The following is a 23,923-nucleotide window of genomic DNA, read 5'->3' as shown; positions in this document are numbered from 1 at the left end:
CCTGCTCCGCGGCGCCCGATCGCCGATAACGGACGCCCCTCGCTAATGCCCTGTTCGCGAGACGCTTTTACGCTCCTGAATTCGTTATGCCACGACCTAGACGTGTTGTACACATCTCGAAATCTATATCGTGCGCTACTTTGATTAAATCGTTGAATATTCGAATGTCCAGCGAGAGGAAAAAATGGGAGAGGTAGTGCCAAAGTCACCGAGCGGAAATCGAACCAAAAATCTGGTCGTTACGAATAGTTTTGAAATCTAACCAACCGTGAAACATACCTACCATGTATATGCCACGTCGAAGAAAAAAAAAATTCGTAACGCGTGCGTGAGATTAAAACCGATTTTTTTCGTGGATCAACCGAACCGGAAAGCCCCGTGACAATGTGGAAGCAGAGGACTTATCGATCGCCAGCGATTGATCGACGTGTTATCGAAATCCTTCGTGGATTTAGCTGAACTGTCTTTCGCCGACACGTTCATGCCGAGTTGGTAACGTGCATGACGTCGATGTACGATAACCGGCGCGCGCGCGCTAATGCTCGCAATCAGGATCGGAACGAGATCGGGCATCGGTAATCAGAATCGGCGTCCGCATTCTCCAGGAGGGCCATTACTCAAAGATCCGACACGCCGGGAAAATAGGTGTCATGTGACGATTAAACGCGCGTTACCGAGAGCGACGATTCTCGTTAATCTAACGCAGTTATGCCTTTATCATACACGTTACACTTTAACGCGAAAGGATGTTCAACAGATGTTTTCAAGTAAATGAATTGCGCATTAAGTAAATGCGAACCAAAGCATTAATATACACTCCAATTACTCCAAATTCAAAATGAAAAACGAGGACGGAAATCTAAATCCAAAATTTATGGTATACCGGAGTAAATAGAAAGGGAATGGAAGAACTGTTACGGTAGTGTCGGGTTTTCGATCGAGACCGTGATCACCGTAGAAAAACACGAAGTGAGAAGAAGAAATGGCGGATCCGTTTAACAAGGTGCTTCGCCTACCGGATAATACATAAGGGGTATTAAGGCCGCTACTCAATTGGGTATGAGCTCACCGAGAGGTGGACGTCTCAATTTTCTTCGCGACTTAATGACCGATCGTTAAAACCCGGCTTCGCCTCGAACCGGCTCCAGGCCGCCACGAGAACCACCAAGATGAAACGAGACGAGGATACCTGGTCCTTTTCCCTCGCCTTCTTTACTCTTTACCCACACCCTCTTAACGCACACCGCCGTTTCCCGTCGTTCTAATGTAATCACAGACTTTCTGCGGTAATGATGTTTATAAGTATCGGAACCCTGCCGATTCTTAGTTACCACTTTACCTTTGTATTTATTGACAAGTGCCGCGAATATCACTATCAAAATTACCACGCTTCCATTCGATTGTACAAAGTCGGTTTTCTTACCTCCCTTCATTTATTTATGGAAAGGCAGAAGTAAAAAGAATATTCACCGATAAACACCGATCTAACGATTCGGATTATGTCATATCGAATGTTTAAAATTACCATTATTTGATATTCCGTACTTACTATGAATTATATGTATATTCTCAGGCAACGCAGTCTTGCCGGCATATCTTACGGTTATTACGGTTAATAACACGAATATCGTATTACGAATTTACGAGGTCCGCTAATTTTATGATTATTAACTTCGCATTCTATTCCTCGCATCGAGTTCAAGACTTATTATGCGTGAACAGTTTGTCGCCGTATATGATTATTTTTTCGTTCGCGACGATTGATTTTTTGTTCACACAGAACCTTGTTATAATTAATCGTGGTGACAGAACCATACAAATTGTTCAACAAACAGAAAATGATTAAGTTGAACTTCTACTTACGACTAGCTAGATATTTGCTGCTATTTCTCTTCTCCAATGCTTGCACCTTCGACAAATTATTGGTTTTCTGCAAAAATTTACACTTAACACGTACTGCGCGAAAATACCAATCGAAAATTGTTTTTCGTACCGAACTCGACCTCTAGTGAAAGCAATCTCAAACGATTTACTCTAACGTCACTTAAACCTACTGTTGATACATCACGTTTTAACACTCTACAGTTGATATATATGTTTTCATAAGAAACAAAATTAATAAATATATAAAAAGATAATCGTAACATTTACATTTGTACAGCGACGATTCTTTATGTTTTGTGGCTATGTGTTCGTACGGGTACCCCGCATGTCGATCAAAGATTCTGCCCAAGCGACTGTTGACGAATCCGACCGTAATCGAATTTCCGGAGCGCTGCGAGCTCGTTCTGCTCGCTGGCCCCACGTTTCCGTCTGGACATCTGACGTACCAGCGTTCGCGTATCTTTTCAAATTATTCACTCGCAACTTCGACAGTAATTTCATGTCTCCGGGATAATGAACGGGAGTTTGAGAGGTCGATGGTTTAGTAAGTAAGGAACTATTTCCGGTTCCATTCTCATACAATCTAAGTAGTAAATTCGTCATATAAAGTGGGAAAGTTAAGTAGAAATGGGGTAAATGTATCTTACTCGAACGATTGACACTTCGCAGCCTCTTTCGCATATGGTTTTTTATTTTGTGTAGCTAATTTTGCAATAATTTTTGCATCTACGTTTATCATTTTCGGCTTTTGCGTAGAGGCCTTTAGTTTCTCGATGTTCAAAGTCAAATGTTGTATTTGCACCTTGAGCGTCGCGTTTTCATGAACTAATCGGGTGTTTCTTTGTAGCACCTGAGAGCCCATACAACAAACAATGATTTCTTTCAGCAAGAAATATAGAACATTATAGGATTGGGCAACGATAAACAAGAGCATAATATTTCATAATAAAGTTCACCTGTAAAAATTTCGCTTTACTTAAAGGTAGGCGCTCTTGGAATTTTTCGGACACAATTACGTTAAGCTCCTCCCTAGCCTCATCCAATTTTTCCATCGTATCCGCCATCACGTGGAGGTGTTCCTTTAATAATTGATCGAACTTTTGCCTCAACGTATCCTTCGCATATTTCATTCGCAGAAACTTTATACACAAATTGTATGTCGTCTCTGCCTTTTCATTCAACTCCTCTCTGAGCGACCTGTTTTCCTCTTCTAAAGATTCACGTGCTTCTTCAAATTCCATTCGTTGTCGGTGCAATCTCGATGCCCCGCTTACATTACGCGTCTTTTGCCGTTGCATTTCATTGTTAAAATAATCCTTTTCCCTTTGATAGAAAAACCTTTCATCATCCAACTGCTCTGGAATTAATTCAGTACACTTAAGGATCGCGATAAGCTTCACTAAGAATTTCCCAAGTCTTACGTTTAATGTTTCTAAAGTGTCTTTGATGTTTCTTCAACTCGGACGATAATCGTTCGTTGTCACGTTGCATATTTATTAATTGCATATCTTTTATTTGTATAACATTTTCTAAAGACGTAAGTGTTTCCTTTAGGTCTGTCACCTTTTAATCGTACATCAGAATCATTAATTTCTACGAGTATATGTATCTCCATATACAAAATAATAAATGTACTTGTTGACGTAAATTCGTTAACTCTTCGCTGGCGACTTGGCATTGTGTATTTGAACAGAAAACTTTTACGTCCGTGTCGTTGATCAAGTTACTTTTTGAACTAATACTCTGCATATCATAATAGCGAATGTTACGATCTAGCGACGAGCGGTAAAGTTTTTCTTGACCTTAAACCATATCACATCAAAGTATTGTGTATCGTCGCCTATTGGTAGTTACTCACCTCAATGTACAAGCAGAATTTACTTAAAGAATTTTTTCATAAATCTATGTAGGTTCTGTTTATTTGTAAACAGTTTAAGGATTCTCTTTACAAAAACAAGTGTTTCCTTCACACGTTGAAAATCATTGACATAATGTTATTTCCACGAGAAAATCGAGAATCATATAAACGGGCAATTTCTTTCCGTCACATAATGACGAAAAATCATTTTCGTTAAATTATTAATGGTTTTCTTGACTGTATCAACAAATGACGAACGGTAAATTGTCACACGAGCTTTTTTAACCTACTTAATCTTTACTTTACAATGCCAGGAGAAGTATTAAAATAAACGTTACATCATGCCATACTGATTAAAAGTTGTGAAATTTTTTATTGTATCGTATATGTACAAAATAGGTGTACAGACTACTTCAATCGCATGGGCGCGTTTTAGACACGCTTTACATATGCATAAATCGCATATAACACTGATGTAAGAGCATCACATTGTGTAGTACACCTATGTAACCCTCTCTTCTGTTTATCTTTCATCAAATGGAATGAATATCGAGAGATGACTTGTAAATATGTTTCATTCTTTTTTTTTCTTAAATTCTGATCTCGTTTTTCTTTTTCTCCCCTTTACAGTTATTAATAACATTTTATTATAAAGGGTTTCTGTGACTATTTACCCCTTTCCCCATCTTGTACACACGAAAATAATAAATTACACTGGAACGTTATCTTCGCAATCTGTTTTTTTTTTTTACCATTAAAGAGCGTAGTTATTCAATTTTTGTGAATCGCGTTTACATGTCTACAATTAGAAATAGTGTATCTTTGTAATTACTGGAAGTGTCGATGAGTGAATAACACGGTATCGGAGAAGACAGAAAATGAAACAATACAAATATACCTCGCTGTAGGTACGTCCGTGCTTTCCACTAATTTTATTAACAACAACTGGGCCAAAAATGTACGACCTTTTATTCACGTTCAACTTAAAAAATAGTGTACCTTACGTTACCCCACGGGCTTTTGGTTCTTTTATATCTTTTCGTTCCTTTTTTACTTTATTTTAACGTCTTCATAACAGGATAAAACAACCCAGCGTGTTCAATCGGCTCTGAGAGGAATGCCCTTCGAACTTTCAACTCCATAAAATTTTGTCAAAAAAATAATTTTTAGTTCGCATCCCTAATATCCCGTAGAGTTCATTTAATACGTTTTAAGGGTCATTCCTCTAAGGCATTTGATAGAATGATGTTAAAAGAATACGGCTCGCGTCTTCCATTCGCGTTAAATATTATCACTTAATTAAAAATGTTCATGGACCAATATGCGATGTTATTCTTTGTAAACTATTACGTAGTGTAACGTTTTATATCTTATTGGTCCAGTTGTGTTGTAGAAACGTGGAAGGCAACGTTTGTCATCTGATAATCTGGTGAAACGATACTAGATTTCGCACAACTGCGGATGATAATGATGGACTTACGCTTATTAGCCTAACTTAAGAGATTTTTGTGTTTCCATATCAGTAAGGCTCGAACTTATTTTTTCTTGTTCTTATTAGCTTGGTTTTTGTATTTGGCTGCGGTTGTTAATTTGGCATTCTTCTTCTTCGGTTCATCATCTTCATCTTCCTCGTCGTCCGGCTCCTAGTACGTTAAAGTAAGAAAGAATATAGCTATTTAGACACTTTAGAAACTTCAGAAAAGGATTGTATTTGCTGACATTCTAACGCCTTGTTACCAAAACCATAATCCGATCACAATTCGTGGAAAAAATAGGAAACATGATGATTAAAGAATAAAAGCAGCTGTTTCAAAATAGCATGGTTTATTATATAAAAAATAAAACAGACACACATGGAATGAAAACACAAATGCAGAAAGTTACATCCACGTTTATCATTTATTCCTCAAACAATCTTCTGAGCCCTACCGCCCCCCGGGGACATTTTTAAATTCTTGTAATGTAAGTTTAAAATATTCTTGGTAAGACTTGTCATTTTTTGGAGGATGATTGAATAGCAGCATTTTATAATATTAGGACTCTATTTGTCTACAGCTTCATCCACTCTGGCACGCTTGGTGCCATTTTTTTTACCCTCTGCAGAATGCTTTCTTTTCTTTTGCTGTGCCTGAAATTTGTATCCTTAGTATGTAGGAACTAAATTGCTTTTGTTAATATACATAATAAAAGCATAACAAGAACAGTTAACAACGAAACAAATATTTGCACTGATTCCACTGTCGTAGAAAATGTTCAATAGAAAATATTCTGCATCTTTCTTATTAAAAACTTTTTCATAGGAGCCTGATTAGAATGCAATCACAACGATTAGAATGTCAGTAATACAATCTTTTCCTTTGTTATAATTTTTGATTAACTTTTAATATGTACATAGTTATCTAAGTAATTTAAATATTCATTAATATGTCTGTACCTTATCATCCTCATCATCGTCGATGTTTTCCTCCTCCATTTCATCATCCATATCATCAAACTCTTCCATATGTGTGCCTGAAAATTCAAAATAAATGCAAAAAACTTATTAATAAGTAAATCTCACTTATTTTCCTTAAGNAAACAATAATAGTATATTGATTATAATACTTGATCTTGAAAGAAATATTAAAATTTATATATGTATATGTACGTTTGCAAACGTTGTTGTTTAAAAGCTATCATTAGTTCCATATTGCAATTAAAAATTCGCGCGCAATCCTAACGAAAGATGATGAAAGCCGTCGAAAAATCGGGATTACTAATGACGCCAAATATTGGCCGTATATTTTTACACAGTTAACCCATTGCATGCGGATGCTACAAATACGTAACATAGGTGGCGCTCCGCATGAAGAAGTATTGTCCATTCAGACATTAGAGGCAAACATTAATTTACTGGCCAAAACTTTTCCAACTATTTTAATGTCTGTAATATTTTAGTACTCGATGTGTTAATAAAAAGATATAAAAAATTATGTTATATTTATAATGATTTGGGAGCCATCCTAACACGAATGAATTAGAGACGTGCTTCAGGGATTAAGTGGGGATGTCGTTTCGGATGAAATCGCGCGTCGACGAAAATCCGTTGTTCTTAACCGTACCAGCGACAAAGAAAAAGAGATGCACACAATGCAAAGGGGAGCGTTGAAGTAGAAATCCATTTTCTTACGGATTTTAATACTATTATTTTACGTACCATTTTTATAATAAGCTTCTGATCGGCCCCAAAATGCTGGTTTGTTCCGTCTGCGTCGTCGTTCTTGTGCTCTGGGTCCCATACCTCGGTGGAATTGAGTCCTTTGAGGGTGATTCCTGGACACACAGATCACGATAGTATGCACAGAGAATAACGCAAATTCTTGCCGTTCTATCATAGTTAAGTAAAAAACGCAAGTTCGTTAGTTTCCCTATCGAACAATGGGTACTCTCATTCACAATGGCCGAAAGCCAGCCGGCGTCTCGACCATTAGCACCGCTTGCGTCCGATGGCTGATGACGACGAAAGTAATCGCGTGCGCAATAAAATAAAGTGAACGCTGTATCCGTGTAGGCACGGGTACTGATATTTACCGTAAAGATACTCCTCTGTCATGACGATCGGCTTGATATTAAATGATTCCCGTTAGCAAACGTATAGACGGATCCCGTTGGAGTTTGCGTGCCGTACGAGAAGCAACGAGAAGCTAAAGACGCCGCGCGCACAACGGTTACTGCGCAAAGAACAGTGGTCGCACGTGCTAGACTAACGCGTAGCAAATGAGTTTCGCGTACTCAGTCTTGCGTGCCTAGAATACGTTCTTTCCTTTGATTGGTCGATCTTCGTTCAGCTACCCTCAACAGCGTTGCCATCTATCGATCTACTATTGCTAGTCTCAACTCGATTCGACGATTCGTATTATTTGCAAACAATTCTGTATGGAGAAGCTACATTGTAAATGGAGATGAATCAAATACAATGTATTATTTTATATTATCTGTTAATGACTCTTTTTGTGCAATAAACTTTTGAACTGTAAAAGATAAAAAGAAATTGAATATAATCCATGTGTGCGATAGAATTTGAATGAAAAGTTTGGCAACGTCTTACTAAAAGACTATTGGTCGACGTAAGCTCTGGTGGCAAAGTCATGAAACGAGCATTGACACACTGACACTGACCAACACTGACTGCATAAATATCGGACGCAACACGTGAACGATACTTAAATTGAACAAAAGCGCGATGAAATTATTTCGTAAAAAAAAACGAAGTCCTGCGACCGTACGATTAACGTAAATTGATTAATAGTTTACTGATAATTTTTGTGAGGTATCATCGTCAATCTCGTGAAAAGCTGTGATCGTGATCCTGGGTCAACGACAAGAACTAATCAGAATGCAAGCCAATATGATTATTTTGATTTGCACACTCTTGTTACCGGCAATCTTTTGCAACACTGAAAAAAACGAAACGACATTTATACCAACCCGAGAATGGCAAACCGTAAAGAAAGGTGAGGAAAGTACTTGTCTAATAATCTGCACATATACGTTTTGGGACTACTTTTTTACGCAATTGCCCTTTGCTAAGACCACGTCAGTCAAATCTGTCATCGCGGTTTCTTCAATAAGAAAAGCTATAATTTCTGTGTCTTTTTCTTTTAAGTATAATATTACGTATTCTATAAAATATTCATACAATTTTTTTGTTTATTATTGTCGAAAATACATTGAATGGGTAAAAACATGATGCTACATAAATTATATGTAACACTGATGTATACGTTTCTCCAGATATTAAGATAAATTCAGTTGTGCGTTTAATGTTGTAATCCACTAACTGATTTATGAAAATCTTAATTTCTGCTGTCATTCGATCAACTATGTATCTGTGCTTTCATTAGGTCAAGCTATACCTAGAGGATTGCACGTACGGCACAATTTGCAAACAGGAATAACAGAGGCGAAATTAATGGACAGTGAAGATGCAGATGGGAAAAATTCAAATGGAACCTTAAATAGTTCAAGTGACAATTCCCTCACATTGCACCCTGAGAAGGCAATTTTTGAAGACAAAAATCCGATACCTACGGAGAAGTCTGATTTGTTTAACCATCCGATTGAAGAATTAAAAGCCCGATTGAAACAAATTAAAGAAGAAAATATTCCAGAATTAGATGTAATTATTCTTTCATCGCAGATTGGTTTTCTTTAAGAAACGAGTATTCTAAATTCTTGGTATTTCTAGGAAGAACATACACAGCAAATAAAGAAAAAATTTAAGGATTACGAGACTTTAAAGAAAGAGTTCAAAGCAATGGAGATAAACATTACAACTGACTCAGAATTGATAGGCAACTATTTTCAGAAATTTCAAGCTCACAAAAATGGGGTCACCATGGGAACTTTGACAAATGCAGACAGAGAAGAAATTTTGGATATTTTATATAATTTAGAGTATCTACTGCATCATATTGACAATGCCATAGTTTTTACTGATATGCAAGGGTACGGATAAAAGTAATTTTTGATAATAAAAAATCAGGAATAACGTCAGGCAATATCACAGTTTTTCTTATTACAGCATGACCAAAATTATATCCCCATGTCTGAATGGAACGAATAATGAGATAAAGGCTGAAGCTCTGAGACTCTTGGGTGCAGCTGTTCAGTCTAATCCCAAAGTACAATTGAAGGCACTAGAGAATGACTTCGTCCAAAAACTTTTGCATATATTGTCTACAAATAGTAAAATAGAAGTGAAATCAAGGTGTCTCTTTGCTTTGAGTGCCTTAATAAGACAATTTCCAGCTGCTCAAAAAGCATGGATCGATCATGGAGGGGTAGAGATATTTGGAAAAATTCTTGTCGACGATCAGATGCAAATACAAATAAAAATTATGAAGCTGATTAATGACTTAATTGTGGAAAGACAGTTCTTGCAAGAAGTTGCTGATCCCAAAGAACAACAATTAAAAGAAAAATCGTATGCAGCTGCGGATATCAAAACAAAATTATTGACATACGAATATTGCGATCATGTGAGCAATCTAATGATAGCAAGTTTTAAGGATGAACTTAATGATCCCCAAAATTACGAATTTCTTGAAACCATTTCTGATAGCATGATTACAATTGCTCCAATTTGTATAGATCGGTTTAGAGAGAAGAAGGATACACTATTACCCATTATACAACATTTGTTAAGTTCTTATGAAAATTTAAATGTTCTAATCGATAAACTTAAGACAACAGAAGAACTCCGCGATGAATTGTAGTCAAAACGGTGAACTGCTTTCCTATTTATGTTGCATTGTAAAGTTGTAATTGTACAAAGCTTTACGTATAACAAAAGTATATTTTGTCACGGGTATTTTAATTATTAATCGTTGATATTCCAAAGGGATTGATACTGAATAATACATTTTCAGTCGCAGTCGTTTGTTTATACAAATGCGTGTATGTACAATGTATCATAGGATGAATGTATGTTGCGTATAAGCGAAGGAACGACTATGTACATATATGAACCGTGAGGTGTTTAAATTATTTAGCTAATAAATAACTAAGAGTGTTACGTCTTTTATGTTTGAGAAAATTGTTTAATAAATTATTTCTTATTTCTTTTCATATCTATATCGTCTCATAAGAAAGTAATACCTGTGTTATAGAATAAAATACTTTATTTACAAATCATAATGATTACATATGAACAATCTGCTCATGCAGTCATACTTTATATAAAATATACTTGCCAAGTCGCTGATTTGAAACCAGCTTTATAAGTTCCGAACTTCTATTTACACGTGTTTAAAAAGAATGCTCGTGTACCGAGTGTTCCGTTGTGAAAAGAATACCTTGCTGTTTCGCTCTTAAGTACAAGGATTTGCTTTTGGTTTGTGCGACTTATAAAACATATACGTTTTAGATGACACGCAAATCTATAGAGAAACAGACGGACTTCCCTATTTTTCAGTCCTGTATTAAATTCAATGCAGTTAAATCATCTTTTTCCGCACAATTGTGTGTCTACCTTTGTTTTCAATTGGACAACGAGAACACATACGATTGTGCGACGATGAAATATTCTATTTGCATCAAAGCTAACTCATCTAATACGTGAATGTCTTTAAAATATATATATGGTTTCTATAATTATTTACTTTTTAATACGTGGAGTAACTTTATATCTATATACCAATTTTGTAGAAGGAATTTTGTTCTAAAAATTACATTCGTCATGGTCTGATATACAAATGGTATGTATTTGCCTCCAAAAATTTTTTTTCACAGTAGGAGAAATAGGTGCACTACATTATTTACAATATACTTTAGGAACTTAAGAATATACATACTGATGTGCAAACAGCAAATAAATTGTTACTGGCAATCGGAAATACGCTTATTATTTGCGTAGTTAATATAACGGATTTTATTTTTTTTAATTTCAAGATATTTTACTTTTTAACAATAAATAGAGAAAGCATAAGCGTTATGTTACGGTTATCCGTTTTCACAACGTGAAAGTCATAGACATCAATACTGGTTCACAGTGTAATGCCTAGATAACAAAGTTTAAGTGTAAAGTAAGTCGATATTCCATAGAAACGAAATGAACGTTTCCCGTTAAATCGTTTTCGACAGTTTACGGAGGAACATACGTATATTTATGGATAAACTATGCCAGTTTCCTAACATTCTTATATATCATTACATGGATACAAACTGTTTAATAGTAAATTGCGAATGTTACGAACCCCAATAAACGATCGAAAATATCAAAATAATTCAACCCTCCCCTCTCATACTGCTTTCTTACTCGCCACATCTCATTATTCGAAAAATGTTAATCACCGCGAAACGAAAATGTGCATCACTGAAATGAGAATTAATGAAGATTATGTCTAAACACTGCAATTAAATTGAATGTAAAAGTACTAGCCACGTTTCGAATATACAGAGTGTGAAGTTGTATTTCGAACTACTCTTAATATAAAAGTTGTATAATTCATGAAGGGATTTGGTCAGTCGTCGTTTCTCTACCGTCTTCCGAATGCACCATGGTTGAGCAACAAGTATTTCACGGTAGAACCTTTTATGGCAAACACGAATTACTTCTTTCGACACGTAATTAGGGACACTAATATAAAAAAGGAAAGCTACGCGTTAATGTAAATCGATATGACTCGACGTAAATCGATATAATATTCGATACGAAGTAAATCGACAAGTTGAACCTAATGCTATTGCAAGACGAGATAAACCTAATCGCAAAAAATCGTTAAAACCGCCATCAGAACAATACCAAAAAGTAACGCGAGTGTTTGTTTTAACGATTCTCTCGGACTAGATTCTTTAAGCAGTTCAGGCAAAATGGTCACCATGCCAATATGCAGGAAGCCACCCGCGGTGAAAGGTAATATCCAACTTGTCTTGGCTCCTGAAGAAACAATAATCAGTGAGTAGGAAAAGTATATCGTTCGGTCAGAAAAAAATGATCCTTGAACAGAGAGATGCCTGCTTACCTACTTCGCCGCCAGAAAAGAGCACCGCCGACATGGCACCGAAAACGCCACCGCTAGCAGTGATAAGCTGTGCCCGCGCAGCTTCCCATCTGTTGAATCCACTGCGTAGCAAAATCGCGAAGTCCCCAACTTCATGAGGAATCTCATGTACGAGTATAGCAAATGTGGTAAGAACTCCCAAGCGCATGGATACCATGAAAGATCCACCCACAGCCAATCCGTGCGTGAAATTGTCTATTATGTTGGCTAACAAGTTGAGGTAGCCAGTTATGTGTTTTGACTTTTTCTTTATAACAGTCTTTTGATCGCCAGTTACGTCATGATCTTTCTTAGAGAGGCTGTTCGAAAAACTATTGGTTTTCGTCAATTTCTTGAGATAATCTTTCGCTTCGCCGAACGGTAGACTTTTCAGAGTGCTCGACAGCTCATCACACATTAATACTGGCTTCATGCCGTTGGGAATGAAGCCATTCTTATATGCATCCTTGAAACCATTTGGCAACTTGATGTAACCGTTCTTTTTTTCCAAGAAAGGCTGCAACAATTCGAAATGTTTGTATAAATGTCATTAATTTTTATCATCATCCAACTACTAATGGCATATTTATTAAGTACCTCGTTTATGGCTTTCGAGTATTCGTTAAGAGGTCTCTTTGTAGAACCGTTTTTCAAATTGTTCGCGATCAAATTGATGCAATTGTTATTCTCCATCTCCTTCTCAGCTTCTATACTGACTTCTTCAGATATTTCTGCATCTTCCTCTTCAGCTTCTTCATCGAAAGCGAACAATTTCTCCACTATAACGAATACCAGAAAACCTCCCAGCACCCACAGACTACACTTCATGGACGGATGTCCAGCATCCGCTCCTGAAACAATAAACATTTTATTTATACACATTATTAACCGAAACTGACTTGATTTATGAATTTCGACCGTACTACATCTCGGAAACCGTAAGTGAACTAGGAACAAGCTGAGGCTTAATATAGGAGAAGACATCTGGCAATTGAAATTCGCAACTGATATACAATGGGGATTTAGATCGTCGCTTTTGAATCGTACACAAAAGCCGTCGCCGGAGAAAAAGCATCGCCTCAAGACTCACTTACCATGGCTCTAAAATGATGAATTACAACTCGTGATCTAAATGACGTGTAATTATAAACTAGAAGGAAGAGCAGAAGAAAGTCGCAGCTGATTCAAGAATCGTTTCTGTCTAATAGTGGAAATATTGATTAAAAATAACAAGTGGTTTAAAAAAGGAAAGTATTTGCGGACAGTAGTTGAAGACGTTGCAAAAGAAAACTAGCAGAGGTCGACAAAGTTCGAACGGATTATAAATTACATAAAAATAGCGTTCGAAATGAAAATAGTGCGTGAATCATGCATTTCATGTACTCGCGACTTAATAAAATGAAAACGAAGATCGCGTTACATACTATATAGTATACTACATACATATGTATACTATTACATACTATATAGATATTCTTTGAATCGATTGATCAGCATACCCTCACTTTAATCTTTGACCTCATTCTTGCATATTTCTTCAAATATGATTTATGCTGTGCTATAAACGCCGAGCAATAAACTCGATAGATTTTCCGAATTGGGTAAAGGTTTTAACCCCGTACGATTTTTTGATGGCTTCCACATATCATTTCATACATGGCTCAATATTGCGCAATTTGTTGCATCTATTATGTAGTGTTTAGACGATGACGTATAAAGAATTCATAAGTCAGCGACTGTTCTAGTGCCATGCTACGATAAGTTTCACGTCATCGCACCGCCTCGGATCTTTTAATATTCTTTAACGATCTATGAAACTTTCCAGAGAGCACAAGGAAATGAAGGCATGTACCCTTCTTAAACAGCGTAAAATAAAATAATGAAAATGTTTTCAAACTCCATTACTTTTACAAAACAGTTCTTAAAAATTAAAAAATAACGAAGAGTTCAAAGTTCGTATGTTCCGGCATTGTAAATAGCTTGGTAGTTATCTAATGTGATTCATGTTCCAGTATGAAATGCCACAGTTACCAGTTGCCAGTTGCCACTTTGCAGATATTACAAGCAAAGACGAGCCTTCAGTTGCTGATGAGTTTATTGTCAACTAGATAGTTTCCGTCCCTTTATTTTCCCATTTCCTCCGATTAAATCGCATGGTTTTTCCCTGTTAGCCAGATACAGCTAGTAATAATGAAACTGAGCTAGTTCGGGCTTGTGTTAGTTTCCTCTAGAGCGAATTTAAAACGAGTACATTTTATTTTTGAATGCTCGATCTGGCATCGATACTGTTGGACTTTAAGACGTAGACTCATTGTTACTAGTTGTACATATATATAAGTATGATATTTTCGCACCTTTCAAGAAGCTGTTCCCCCATGCTTCTGGTAACAGGTGTAGAAAAACGTCGCCCAAAAGACCGCCGACTGCGAAGCTCAGCAACAGTTTTAGTGTACTAGCACCGTCTAGAAAAGAACAAAATCAAGCTGTTAAGAAGACATACGATTATTGGTAAACTTTGTACATAGAGACGCTGGTTAGCGAGCTTTAATGCAACCATCTGGTAGCGCTCAATGTACATATATAGATTCGGGGTCAAAGCGTAAAATAATCTAACGTATTAAATGTGTTCTCGCAACTCGTTTTAAATCACGATTTATGTATAAACGCATATGTGTGCACATAATACGATGTGTATCGATGTGGATGTTCGGCTTCCCTTGCACGGCGCTGATAAATTTTAAAGCTGAATTATGTGGCGGTAGAAGAATTTTACTGTTCAGTGACTTTTCCGTATTTATGGAATGTTATTCTCGATAAAAGTTCAATCAAATTTTTGTATGGCTGCACATCAAATGAAAATTAATTTACGCTATTTTCTCTTTCCTAAATTTTGCAATAAACTTCAAATCAAATTCTGTACTTGATTTATGTAATCAAATTGATTCATATCACTTCGCCAATCCCCGATTGTCAGGTAGATGTACACATATATCGATATCTGTGCTAGGCGAATTAAATGTGGACTTAAAATCAAATCGAACTTAAACTCCCTTCCGTTCGCAATTCATGATCCGATAGCGTTTCGTTACGTTACCGGTTACGTAAAATATTATTTTTGATTCAAAAATAACCGAGCTGTAATCCATTTATTTAGATTTTCGATGTTCGGTCCTAACGAGACAATTAATAAACTTGCGTGCTCAATGAGTATACATAAATAATTTTAATTACTCTCAATTGCATTTGCTAAATTCGTAACTCACAAGATTACATGTATTAATTGCATAAAATAACAGTGGAATCTTAGAATCTACGCGCAAGGGTCATGTTAGAAACAGGATCATGTTTTTCCCCGATATTTTAATCTTATGTGATTCAACAGTTTAAACATTTTCGTATACGATTACGTGAAATTTCTTTTAAGTGTTTCTCTTCTTGGCATCGCAAGCCTTGTATTGATTTCTTGAATTTTAAAGAGGAAGAGAGGAAGGACTCGGCATCTGTATCTTCAAGTTTATTATCTACCGAGATATAAAAATCTTCCAACGTACTGAATAAGTTTCAAGCCAACGTGGTAACATCGCAAATCGGCGAACAATAATTGATAATAAAATTGGCGGCAATACATTCATGATAAATGAACAAAAATCGTTTCCGTATTTTGCTGATATGTGCACATTAATAAAACTTACAGTGTCAAATTTCGCTTGACATTGAACGTTATGTAATTCACGTAATCATAAACAATCATTTAAGTATTACGAAAATATTGTTTCTAAAACATGGTTAAAACATTTTTAAGGCAGCATCAACCAGTGCAAATCACTTAATTTCATGTTAATCATCTAGTGTTAAAATTGTCGCAAATGGGAAATTTAAATCTCATTTTCCATTACTAAAGCGTTCTCCGTACAACTGAAGCACGTGATAAGATAGTCTGGATATAAATATCGCTGGGATTCCCAGTAACTCGGTCAAAACATCGAATGATTTATAATTGTAAAAATAATTTCGCTGCAACTCCATTACTAGAATCTAGACGCGCCATGATATACTCCATTGAAAGGCGCTTTATTGAAAACTGTGAAAGTGTGACAGTGCTTTTTGTAGTCGCTATACGTAATTGTTTAAATGCATCGCACAATGCTTGTAAACATACGCAATGAGGAAACGAGTATGTTCCGCAGTTAACGCGTGACCGAATGGATACATTTGCATTATCTTTCACCACCCGAACTGTACTGTGTTTGGGTGTTTCAATAAATTTTCACGATTGCGCTTGTTGTTCAATTAGATCGGCAAGCGCAGTAGAAGAAATTCTTAGAATGACGTATAATTCACCTTGTGCCATTTTCATGATGAAACTTCGTCATAATGTTGCAAAGTCTAAATTCCCGATATGAAGCTCGAATACATTATTCTAATGTGAAGTGGAAGTTTGCGAACTGATCACCGCTTAATGCCTTTTGAAATATTGATTGTTTTCTAGAAAAGCAATTAGAATAAATTGAGTAGCTACGCAAATATCGTGAACAGTTGATAGCATATCAATGATCGATCAGTGTTCATTGTTTGATTTATTTTCCACAGACCTGTATCGCCGTCTATGATGTTAGCCAATAATTCTGCAAGATCAACATCGACAGATTCACCTTTATTTAGATCAGACTTCTCGTACTTCTCCAAATTCCGAAATAGTTATTTAATGGAAAAACAGGAATGCTCAATTAAATACAAATTTTTTTGTTCTCTGATAAGTGACAAATCTTGCAAGTTCATGCTGTTATGCACCTTCTTACGCGCATATGTGAATCTATTTTTTCCTTTATTCCTCATGTTTCTCTTACAATTAGTATCGACAGTAGTGTAGCAAATAGCAGTAACTTCAAATCTTAAATGATGAAACAACAATAAATAAAAATTCTCTGATTATCTCGTTCAGTAGAGAATCAAGAAAAATTATCGTCACGAATACGATCGTGATTTATTTAGAAGTCAGAAAAATGGTTGAAAACCCTAGTTAAATTTTTAACTGAAAATGCTTCTAACGTTGATTATCTCCTTGTGAAATTACATGGTACACACAAAAAGATGTAGATGCCTGCTGGTTCTAAAATAGAAAAATCAATTTGGTGACGTGCAGGAGCATTCAAAGACTGATTACAACTGGTATTATTGGATTGTCCAAGAAACAGGTGCCAATGAACATTCAATCGTGATGATATCGAGAAAGAAATAGGAAGAGCGAAATGCATTTGCGAGCTCGTATCGTGAGCGGAGTGGCTTGATATGCTTGATAATAGATCGCTCCAGAACAGTCGTTCTCTATATTAGAATACATCTACGGGAAGCCTTGTTTCATGCGACATTATACGCGCGGTTATTTTCAGTTTTATCTATTAACGATAACAATTACATTTTAAACAGGGCGTTAACGATACAATGAATGGAACATTCGCGTCCTGAAGATAAAAAATCAGCGACTGCATTTGAAATGAAATACCCAAGAAAGACTGAAGGAAGTAAACATTTCTTCGAGATAAGACTCAAAGAATAGATAGGAACATTGAGTGAGACGATAGAATTGCAATCAAGCGAATACAAGTCAGATTGAATGGCAGAAAATCGGCTTACGCAACCTTGCATCATCGATTTGAAGTTTCACAATACAAATAAAGATACTTCTGCTGGACAAAAGTAAAAAAATAAGTGCTCTGTTCTGAAAGAAGGTCGATTACCATACACGTAATTCAAGAAAGAACAAGAATGATTCACGTACCTTAATAAAAGGAAAGGAAGAAATTTATTGTCAGTGAAATTTCTTATCATCAGCAGAAACTCGCAGAATTTAGGGAATCCATGGTCTGACCCAAAATGATTTAAATCCAACCTCACGTGTGTTAATTTACTGTTTCAAATTTAAACGACGAAAAACTACGAATGGACATCGTGATTCCTTCGTGCGATTATTATTGTAGCTTTACCGAGCTTTCGGCAGAAAAAGCGTAACAAGCGCGCGACGCGACAGTGTATTGACGCAATTTTTATAGTTTCCTTTCCACGCCTTCTACAGGTATAATCATATATAGATGCTAATGAATACCAGGCGCAACAATTGCTTTGTTCTTTCTTCAATGGGAGACATCGAGGAGCTGTTCAAGATCCGAGGACTCTTCAAAATCTTGCATAAAGGATTCCGGGATACATAAGTATGTGACTAAAACTTACAACTTTTCGGAAGAAATATTAACGAAATAGGAAGAGATATTAAAAGAGGGGGTCATCAATTTCTTGGTCATGAAGCAGAAATAATTGCACATAAGACGGCCAACTGATATGTATATTTCATTAATATCTATGTAACGAAAAATTAATAAAAGAAACGATATAGACTGAAAATTGTCTGCAGATTGGCGTCCTTGAATTGTTTCTTCCTTTAAAATTGTTAATGCCCACGTGCATGTGATCGGAAATTTCATTCGTATTCTTCATTGTCTCGAACAAGTTCCACGACCTTCGGAGTACCGGGACACTATTCCATGCACGTGAACCTTTTACACTCCTTCATTCGCGTGGGTCGATCGCTTTCTGCGCGATTATTCATTTTGACCTTTAAATTTTCGAGAAACTCCTTTGTGAGTGATTAAAAAAAAATTATGAAATCGATTCATCAAATATAAATTAAATACATAAAACAAATGGAATTTACATTAGTCGCTATTAATTTCTAAATTCCATTATACCACGACGCAGCGTATGAACTCAATGCAGAATAAGTTCTACGACCTTGTACGCTCGCATCGGCGTAGGACAAGCAGTATTATACGCGAACCTCGAATTGTGCATCTTGCATAATGGACCATTCAGCACGCCTTTTCACTTTATGTCGCCGAGGAACGGACCATCAACCAGAGAACACTTGTAGATGAAAATGGTAGTCTATCGTATAATTACGTCTTCTAAAAACTTTTTTCTTCATTTTTGTTTACCTTGTGATCCTAATCGATGAAAAAAAGAATATAAAGTCCTGATTGCCGGAATTCAATGATGCAGAGACTTTATTTTAAGCAAAATCGGGGAACATCCCTTGACGTAAGAAAAGATGATGATTGCTAGACCCGCTGGTATTTAGAAGAAAATGAGCCCGTCAATCATGGGCCCAATTCTGGCTCGAAACAGCCATGTGCCAAAAACAACTGATCCTCAACGAGTTTCCCGAACGGGAAATGAATTTTCCGATCACTGCCGTTTGTACATCGTCTGTCTATTTGCCTATTTTTCTTGTGATTTCGAACGAGCTTCATACTTTTCATACTTCTAACATTATAACATAAGAAAATTAGAAGACAGAGGAAATTGAACGAAACCATCTACATATCATCGATACATGCCTTTTGAAAAAAAAGTGGTCCTAGACCCGAAGTACAATAAACAGTGTGCAAAATTGCGAAGGCCACGCTGGCGAGATGGTAGTTTCTAGAAGAACTGCTAAAAAAGTATTCCCACAGGATACTCTTACTATAGTCGTCTTAGCGATAATACGTGAAATAAACGACAGTATTTTTGGCGTATTTATATCAATTCTGACGCTTATCCTTATCACGTTTGATAATTAATTAGAAAGTAATCGTACAATTTCTTCTTTTTTTATGGATTACAATTAAATTATGAAAAAACATTAAAAAACTGTCCCCCAAGGCGAAGTTTAATCAAAATCTGTTACTGAGTGGGTACTAAAGCGTAGCATATCGAATATCTTCCTTTTGCATCGCTTAACGATAACGAGTTAAGTACGATCGAAGAGACGCGAATATGCTGGCACGATTCGGGGCGCGTTTCGCTGAAGGAGACGAGATTACGCTTCCGAGCAAGACGCTGGCCGGAGCATCGAACGATGTGGCAAACAATATGCGCATCAGACTGTTTCCACGTGGCCATTGCGTTTACTTTCGAGGCGCCCAAGAAGATTCTACCGACGTAATAACCCGTCAATTATTTTTACTTCGCCTGCAACTACGCTACAGTGTCATTCGTGGTTTCGTCTACGTGAAATAATTATAAACTTCTTTTTTAAGAAATTTGGGAAAGTGGGGTACTGCGGACGACGACGCCATTCGAAGAATTGCAACATAGAGCTCTGGTGAAATCGTAGTCATCGATCTGTTTTTATTGATTTACAGAAGTCGGAATATAATGGATCGAGCATTCAAAGCAGTCAAAGCTATATTAATGCGAATATAATTTCCTTTTCTAGTTATGTAATTTCTGCTACGAAATATCGTATCGCTTGCCATTGTAAATTATTTAAAGAACGAGAAACGACAGTTTTATTGGTTTATGAATATGTATGCCCTAGGAGTCTGACAAAAACATAATTATACTGGAATGTGTTCTTGTGATATTAGAAGAAGAGAAATGATCGTCAATAATGATTGTATATTCGAATATGTAATATTGACACTTGGCCTCAAACCTGAAATGTTTCATAGCGAATCGCTTGACTGCAAACACTTATTACCGTCTGTATCACCTACAACGCAAAAGTCTCATGTCTGGGTCAAATATCTGCGTAGAATAGTAGTATTTTCAGCATATGAAAGCATTGTAACAGAAGGAACCATCAAATTCCTAGAATAAATACAGTTCAAACGGTGCACAATTCAATGATAATTTTTAACAGTTGTAAAAATGATGTACGAGTTAAAATTGATACAAATTACTATAATTCAGAAATTTGACTAATTCAGCAAACTTTAGTTAAGTTCATTAGATGCTATCTAACAAACAAAAGGTGATTTAAATAAATCAGTATTAAAGGTTTTCATCGAAGAATAGTATTCGCTCATTGCGCGTACGTGATTTTAATTAAAAAACCATTAAAGGAGAGCAAAATTGTATATCAAATTTCAGGAAAAGAAAAAGTCGGAAGTGTTCTGTTTCTGTGCTTCCAAACCAAATAAATGAAAAAAAACAAAAACATTTGTACTCATTTACAGTATTATCGAAGTAATAAGTAATCGTTCATGAACTCTTTTCTCATTTTTGTTAATCGTACGATGTTCGTCGTATTTCGATTTTTAGTCTAACAAATAATTGCCAAATAATCAAAGTATATTTGATTTATTTAAATTTTAGCGAAATGCACAAAGTACAAACATTCAATTTATTTGAACGCATATTTATGTACTGCGTTTCGTGTCTTGAAACATGTAAATTGTAATGTATCATCTGATTGGTACAGTTCATCTGTACTAACCTATTCTGATCTATTTCCCGCGTGCGCGTTTCAACGTAGTTACATGCGACCTCCTGATTCGTCAGGATCCTCAACAGCATAACACCATGATTCCATTTGAATCATGAAAGCTCAAGCTGACGAGAAAATATGACGTCAAAAGGAGGAATAGAATGATCATCGGGCATTAATAAAGTTTTTAAATACCTCCTGAGTGTAAATTTACACTTCCATCGATGGGAATGATCATCAGGGGAAAGATACCAGTCAGTCCAACCATCGTGCTGCCCAGTAAAGAAAGCAGCCATGGTGTGTGATCAAAGTAGTCCACAGTAGCTTCCCATGACTTCCACATATCCTCCACGACTATTTCATATAGTAATCCGCTCGCCTCTGTGCAATTCTGTTGTACGCACATGCTTGCCGCCATCTTTATCGTGTTGTGTATCGAACACTTTGCTTAACAGAACTATCCTTTCTAATGTTGTTTGATATCTTCCGATTCTCTTGGCGATCTTCGTTGATGTTGAATTGTACAGTACGAATGTTAAGTCGAATAAAAATGACAGGTTCTTTACAGCTTGTTTATCTGAGTATAACCTCCAATTTGAGGGCACCCAGGAGAAGACAATCGGTATCTTTTCACTGAGAAGTGATTCGAAAATGACAAAAATGTATGGAACTGTCTTTGACGCGATATAATCTTGTTAACAAGATAAAGATACGGTATTACAAGCGAGCGTTAGGAAATCGTCGAGACAACGACTACCGAGCGCCCGACTAGCCTACACTGAGGACTGAGTACGGACGCTATGAATCAGACGGTAGCCGCCTCTGCTCTCGTTTGCTTTTTGTCGATCAACTCAAGCCTCTTGCTATTTCATACCGCTGTAACTTGGATGATGATAACACTGGAATCGGACCTTTGACAATAAACAAAATAGCAAACGCCGAATCAGGCGTTCCACTCTCGAACTTCCAAAGGTCTTTGCGCCCGTCTTCTTATTTCGTTTCTTCGTCTCACCGTGTGATTTTCTTCAATTCCTCAATTCTTTCTTGATGATGTTCGCGTGGCATAAGTACCATTGAAATAATAACGAAAATAGGAAATATCTACGGCGGTACCTAGCTTACAAATTTGCTATTCCTTTCTGTCTGTCTCTGTTCGCATCCAACGAATATACTCGAAACTTTGAACTTATAAAAATTCGAGGAGAGTCTCGTGATCCGGTTGATCACTTTTATAGACACGAACTTATTAAACACAATCACAGAACGGAGCACACATACAGAACATCTGTGTTTCAAGATTCTGTGAATCTTCAATTTTGTTTAATTTTCGTACTACTTGGTTATGTACGTATAGATTGACTCGCGTTCCAATGCGATAAATGTAAAACGCTCCGTCTGTACGTTCCAATTTATAACGATGATATCTCGTTTCGTTTTAGATTTATTCTGATTTATCAATGCAAGCAAACAAAGAGCAATATCGTCCACTCACCACAACGACGTAACGGCTAATGCGCGTTGCGACGGAGGCGGTCTCTTTTATTGTTACCGGAGCGCTCCGAGCGCTCCATCAGGTCGCAGCAAGTGTTGAACAGAAACGGCGTATACGCGACGAAAAAAAACAAATGTTAGCAGAATTAGAAGTGCGAAACGGAGAGGGAAGTGGTAATGATTACGAACTTATAGTAACTCAATTGTTAGACGAATAAATTATTTATTTGTGGAACGAAAACACTTTGAGGTACATTCAAGGGGAAGACGAGAACAAAACTTTATTAAACATTGAAATCGATAAAAGCCTTACTGTGTTTCTTTGCAAATTCATTCCTTATAAATACATACATATATTTATACGAATTATGTGTGTGATTGAGTTAAATGATAAGTGCTCATGCTTGGATAATAATTTCCAACGTACATACATCAGAAGTTTTAATCATTTTCATGCCCGAAATCTGAATAATTCATTAGGATTTAAAAATGGATGCAATTTAGCATCTTCATTTTGCACAGAATGACATTCGTATGTAACAAATATGGCGATAGTGAAAATATTTAGCACTTTGATCACTCCACTTCTGCGTATTATCTTTCGATGCATGTATTGAAAAAAACGCTATAATAATAAACGTTCTGATTCGACGAATTACATAAGTTATCTAAAAATTGAAAAATTGCAATAATACTTCACATTATCTTTGCAGAAATTTATTACGGCGTATTACGAAACACCACTTTCGCGATCGCCATTTTGATAATCGATTAACGTTTTCCTTAGTGTTAGATAACAATCGTCTGTCTGTAGCTATTATTGATAAATTTAATGGATGTCAAGACAAAGAGCGGAAAGAATGAAGTCTAAATATTACAATTGTGAGCCCGTGCACAAAGACTAGATTGAATGAGAACTAA

At 36.4% G+C, this 23,923-nt stretch overlaps 3 protein-coding genes across 6 annotated transcripts; 1 reads left to right on the top strand and 2 right to left on the bottom strand.

Annotated features, from left to right (window-relative positions):
* Positions 1 to 2,184: 2,184 nt before the first annotated feature.
* Positions 2,185 to 6,281, bottom strand: LOC108625470 (chromosome partition protein Smc). Its single transcript, XM_026814004.1, is given in 6 exon segments — positions 2,185 to 2,467; positions 2,532 to 2,734; positions 2,841 to 3,299; positions 3,301 to 3,447; positions 3,520 to 5,385; positions 6,177 to 6,281. Coding segments are annotated over 5 exon segments (1,206 nt in total). The 5' UTR covers positions 3,634 to 5,385; positions 6,177 to 6,281.
* Positions 6,282 to 7,904: 1,623 nt separating this feature from the next.
* On the top strand, positions 7,905 to 10,351 carry Sil1 (Sil1 nucleotide exchange factor). Of its 2 annotated transcripts, none has more exons than XM_018025537.2 (4): positions 7,905 to 8,235; positions 8,626 to 8,900; positions 8,970 to 9,229; positions 9,306 to 10,351. In XM_018025537.2, exons 1-4 carry the CDS (start codon positions 8,118 to 8,120, stop codon positions 9,997 to 9,999), a joined length of 1,347 nt encoding a protein of 448 aa, XP_017881026.1. In that variant the 5' UTR covers positions 7,905 to 8,117; the 3' UTR covers positions 10,000 to 10,351. The 2 variants fall into 2 exon arrangements, with proteins under 2 accessions (XP_017881026.1, XP_017881028.1); XM_018025539.2 differs by lacking the exon at positions 7,905 to 8,235 and adding an exon at positions 8,360 to 8,535.
* A 35-nt stretch (positions 10,352 to 10,386) lies between these two features.
* Zip99C (Zinc transporter Zip99C) lies at positions 10,387 to 23,045 on the bottom strand. Of its 3 annotated transcripts, XM_026814003.1 has the most exons (6): positions 16,857 to 16,962; positions 16,606 to 16,749; positions 14,619 to 14,726; positions 12,862 to 13,115; positions 12,247 to 12,781; positions 10,387 to 12,161 (listed from the first exon to the last, which is right to left on the bottom strand). In XM_026814003.1, the coding sequence occupies exons 2-6, from the start codon at positions 16,619 to 16,621 to the stop codon at positions 11,986 to 11,988; spliced, it is 1,089 nt and encodes a 362-aa protein (XP_026669804.1). In that variant the 5' UTR covers positions 16,622 to 16,749; positions 16,857 to 16,962; the 3' UTR covers positions 10,387 to 11,985. The 3 variants fall into 3 exon arrangements, with proteins under 3 accessions (XP_026669804.1, XP_017881029.1, XP_026669803.1); XM_018025540.2 differs by lacking the exons at positions 16,606 to 16,749; positions 16,857 to 16,962 and adding an exon at positions 21,707 to 23,045; XM_026814002.1 differs by having other exon boundaries at positions 16,606 to 16,965.
* Positions 23,046 to 23,923: the final 878 nt, after the last annotated feature.

This window comes from Ceratina calcarata, unplaced genomic scaffold (assembly GCF_001652005.2).
Source record: "Ceratina calcarata isolate Rehan_Ccalc_2016 unplaced genomic scaffold, ASM165200v1 scaffold358.2, whole genome shotgun sequence".
Classification (NCBI taxonomy): domain Eukaryota; kingdom Metazoa; phylum Arthropoda; class Insecta; order Hymenoptera; family Apidae; genus Ceratina; species Ceratina calcarata.
The sequence above is the reverse complement of the archived record's forward strand: the minus strand, read 5'-3'. Positions and strand labels throughout refer to the sequence as shown.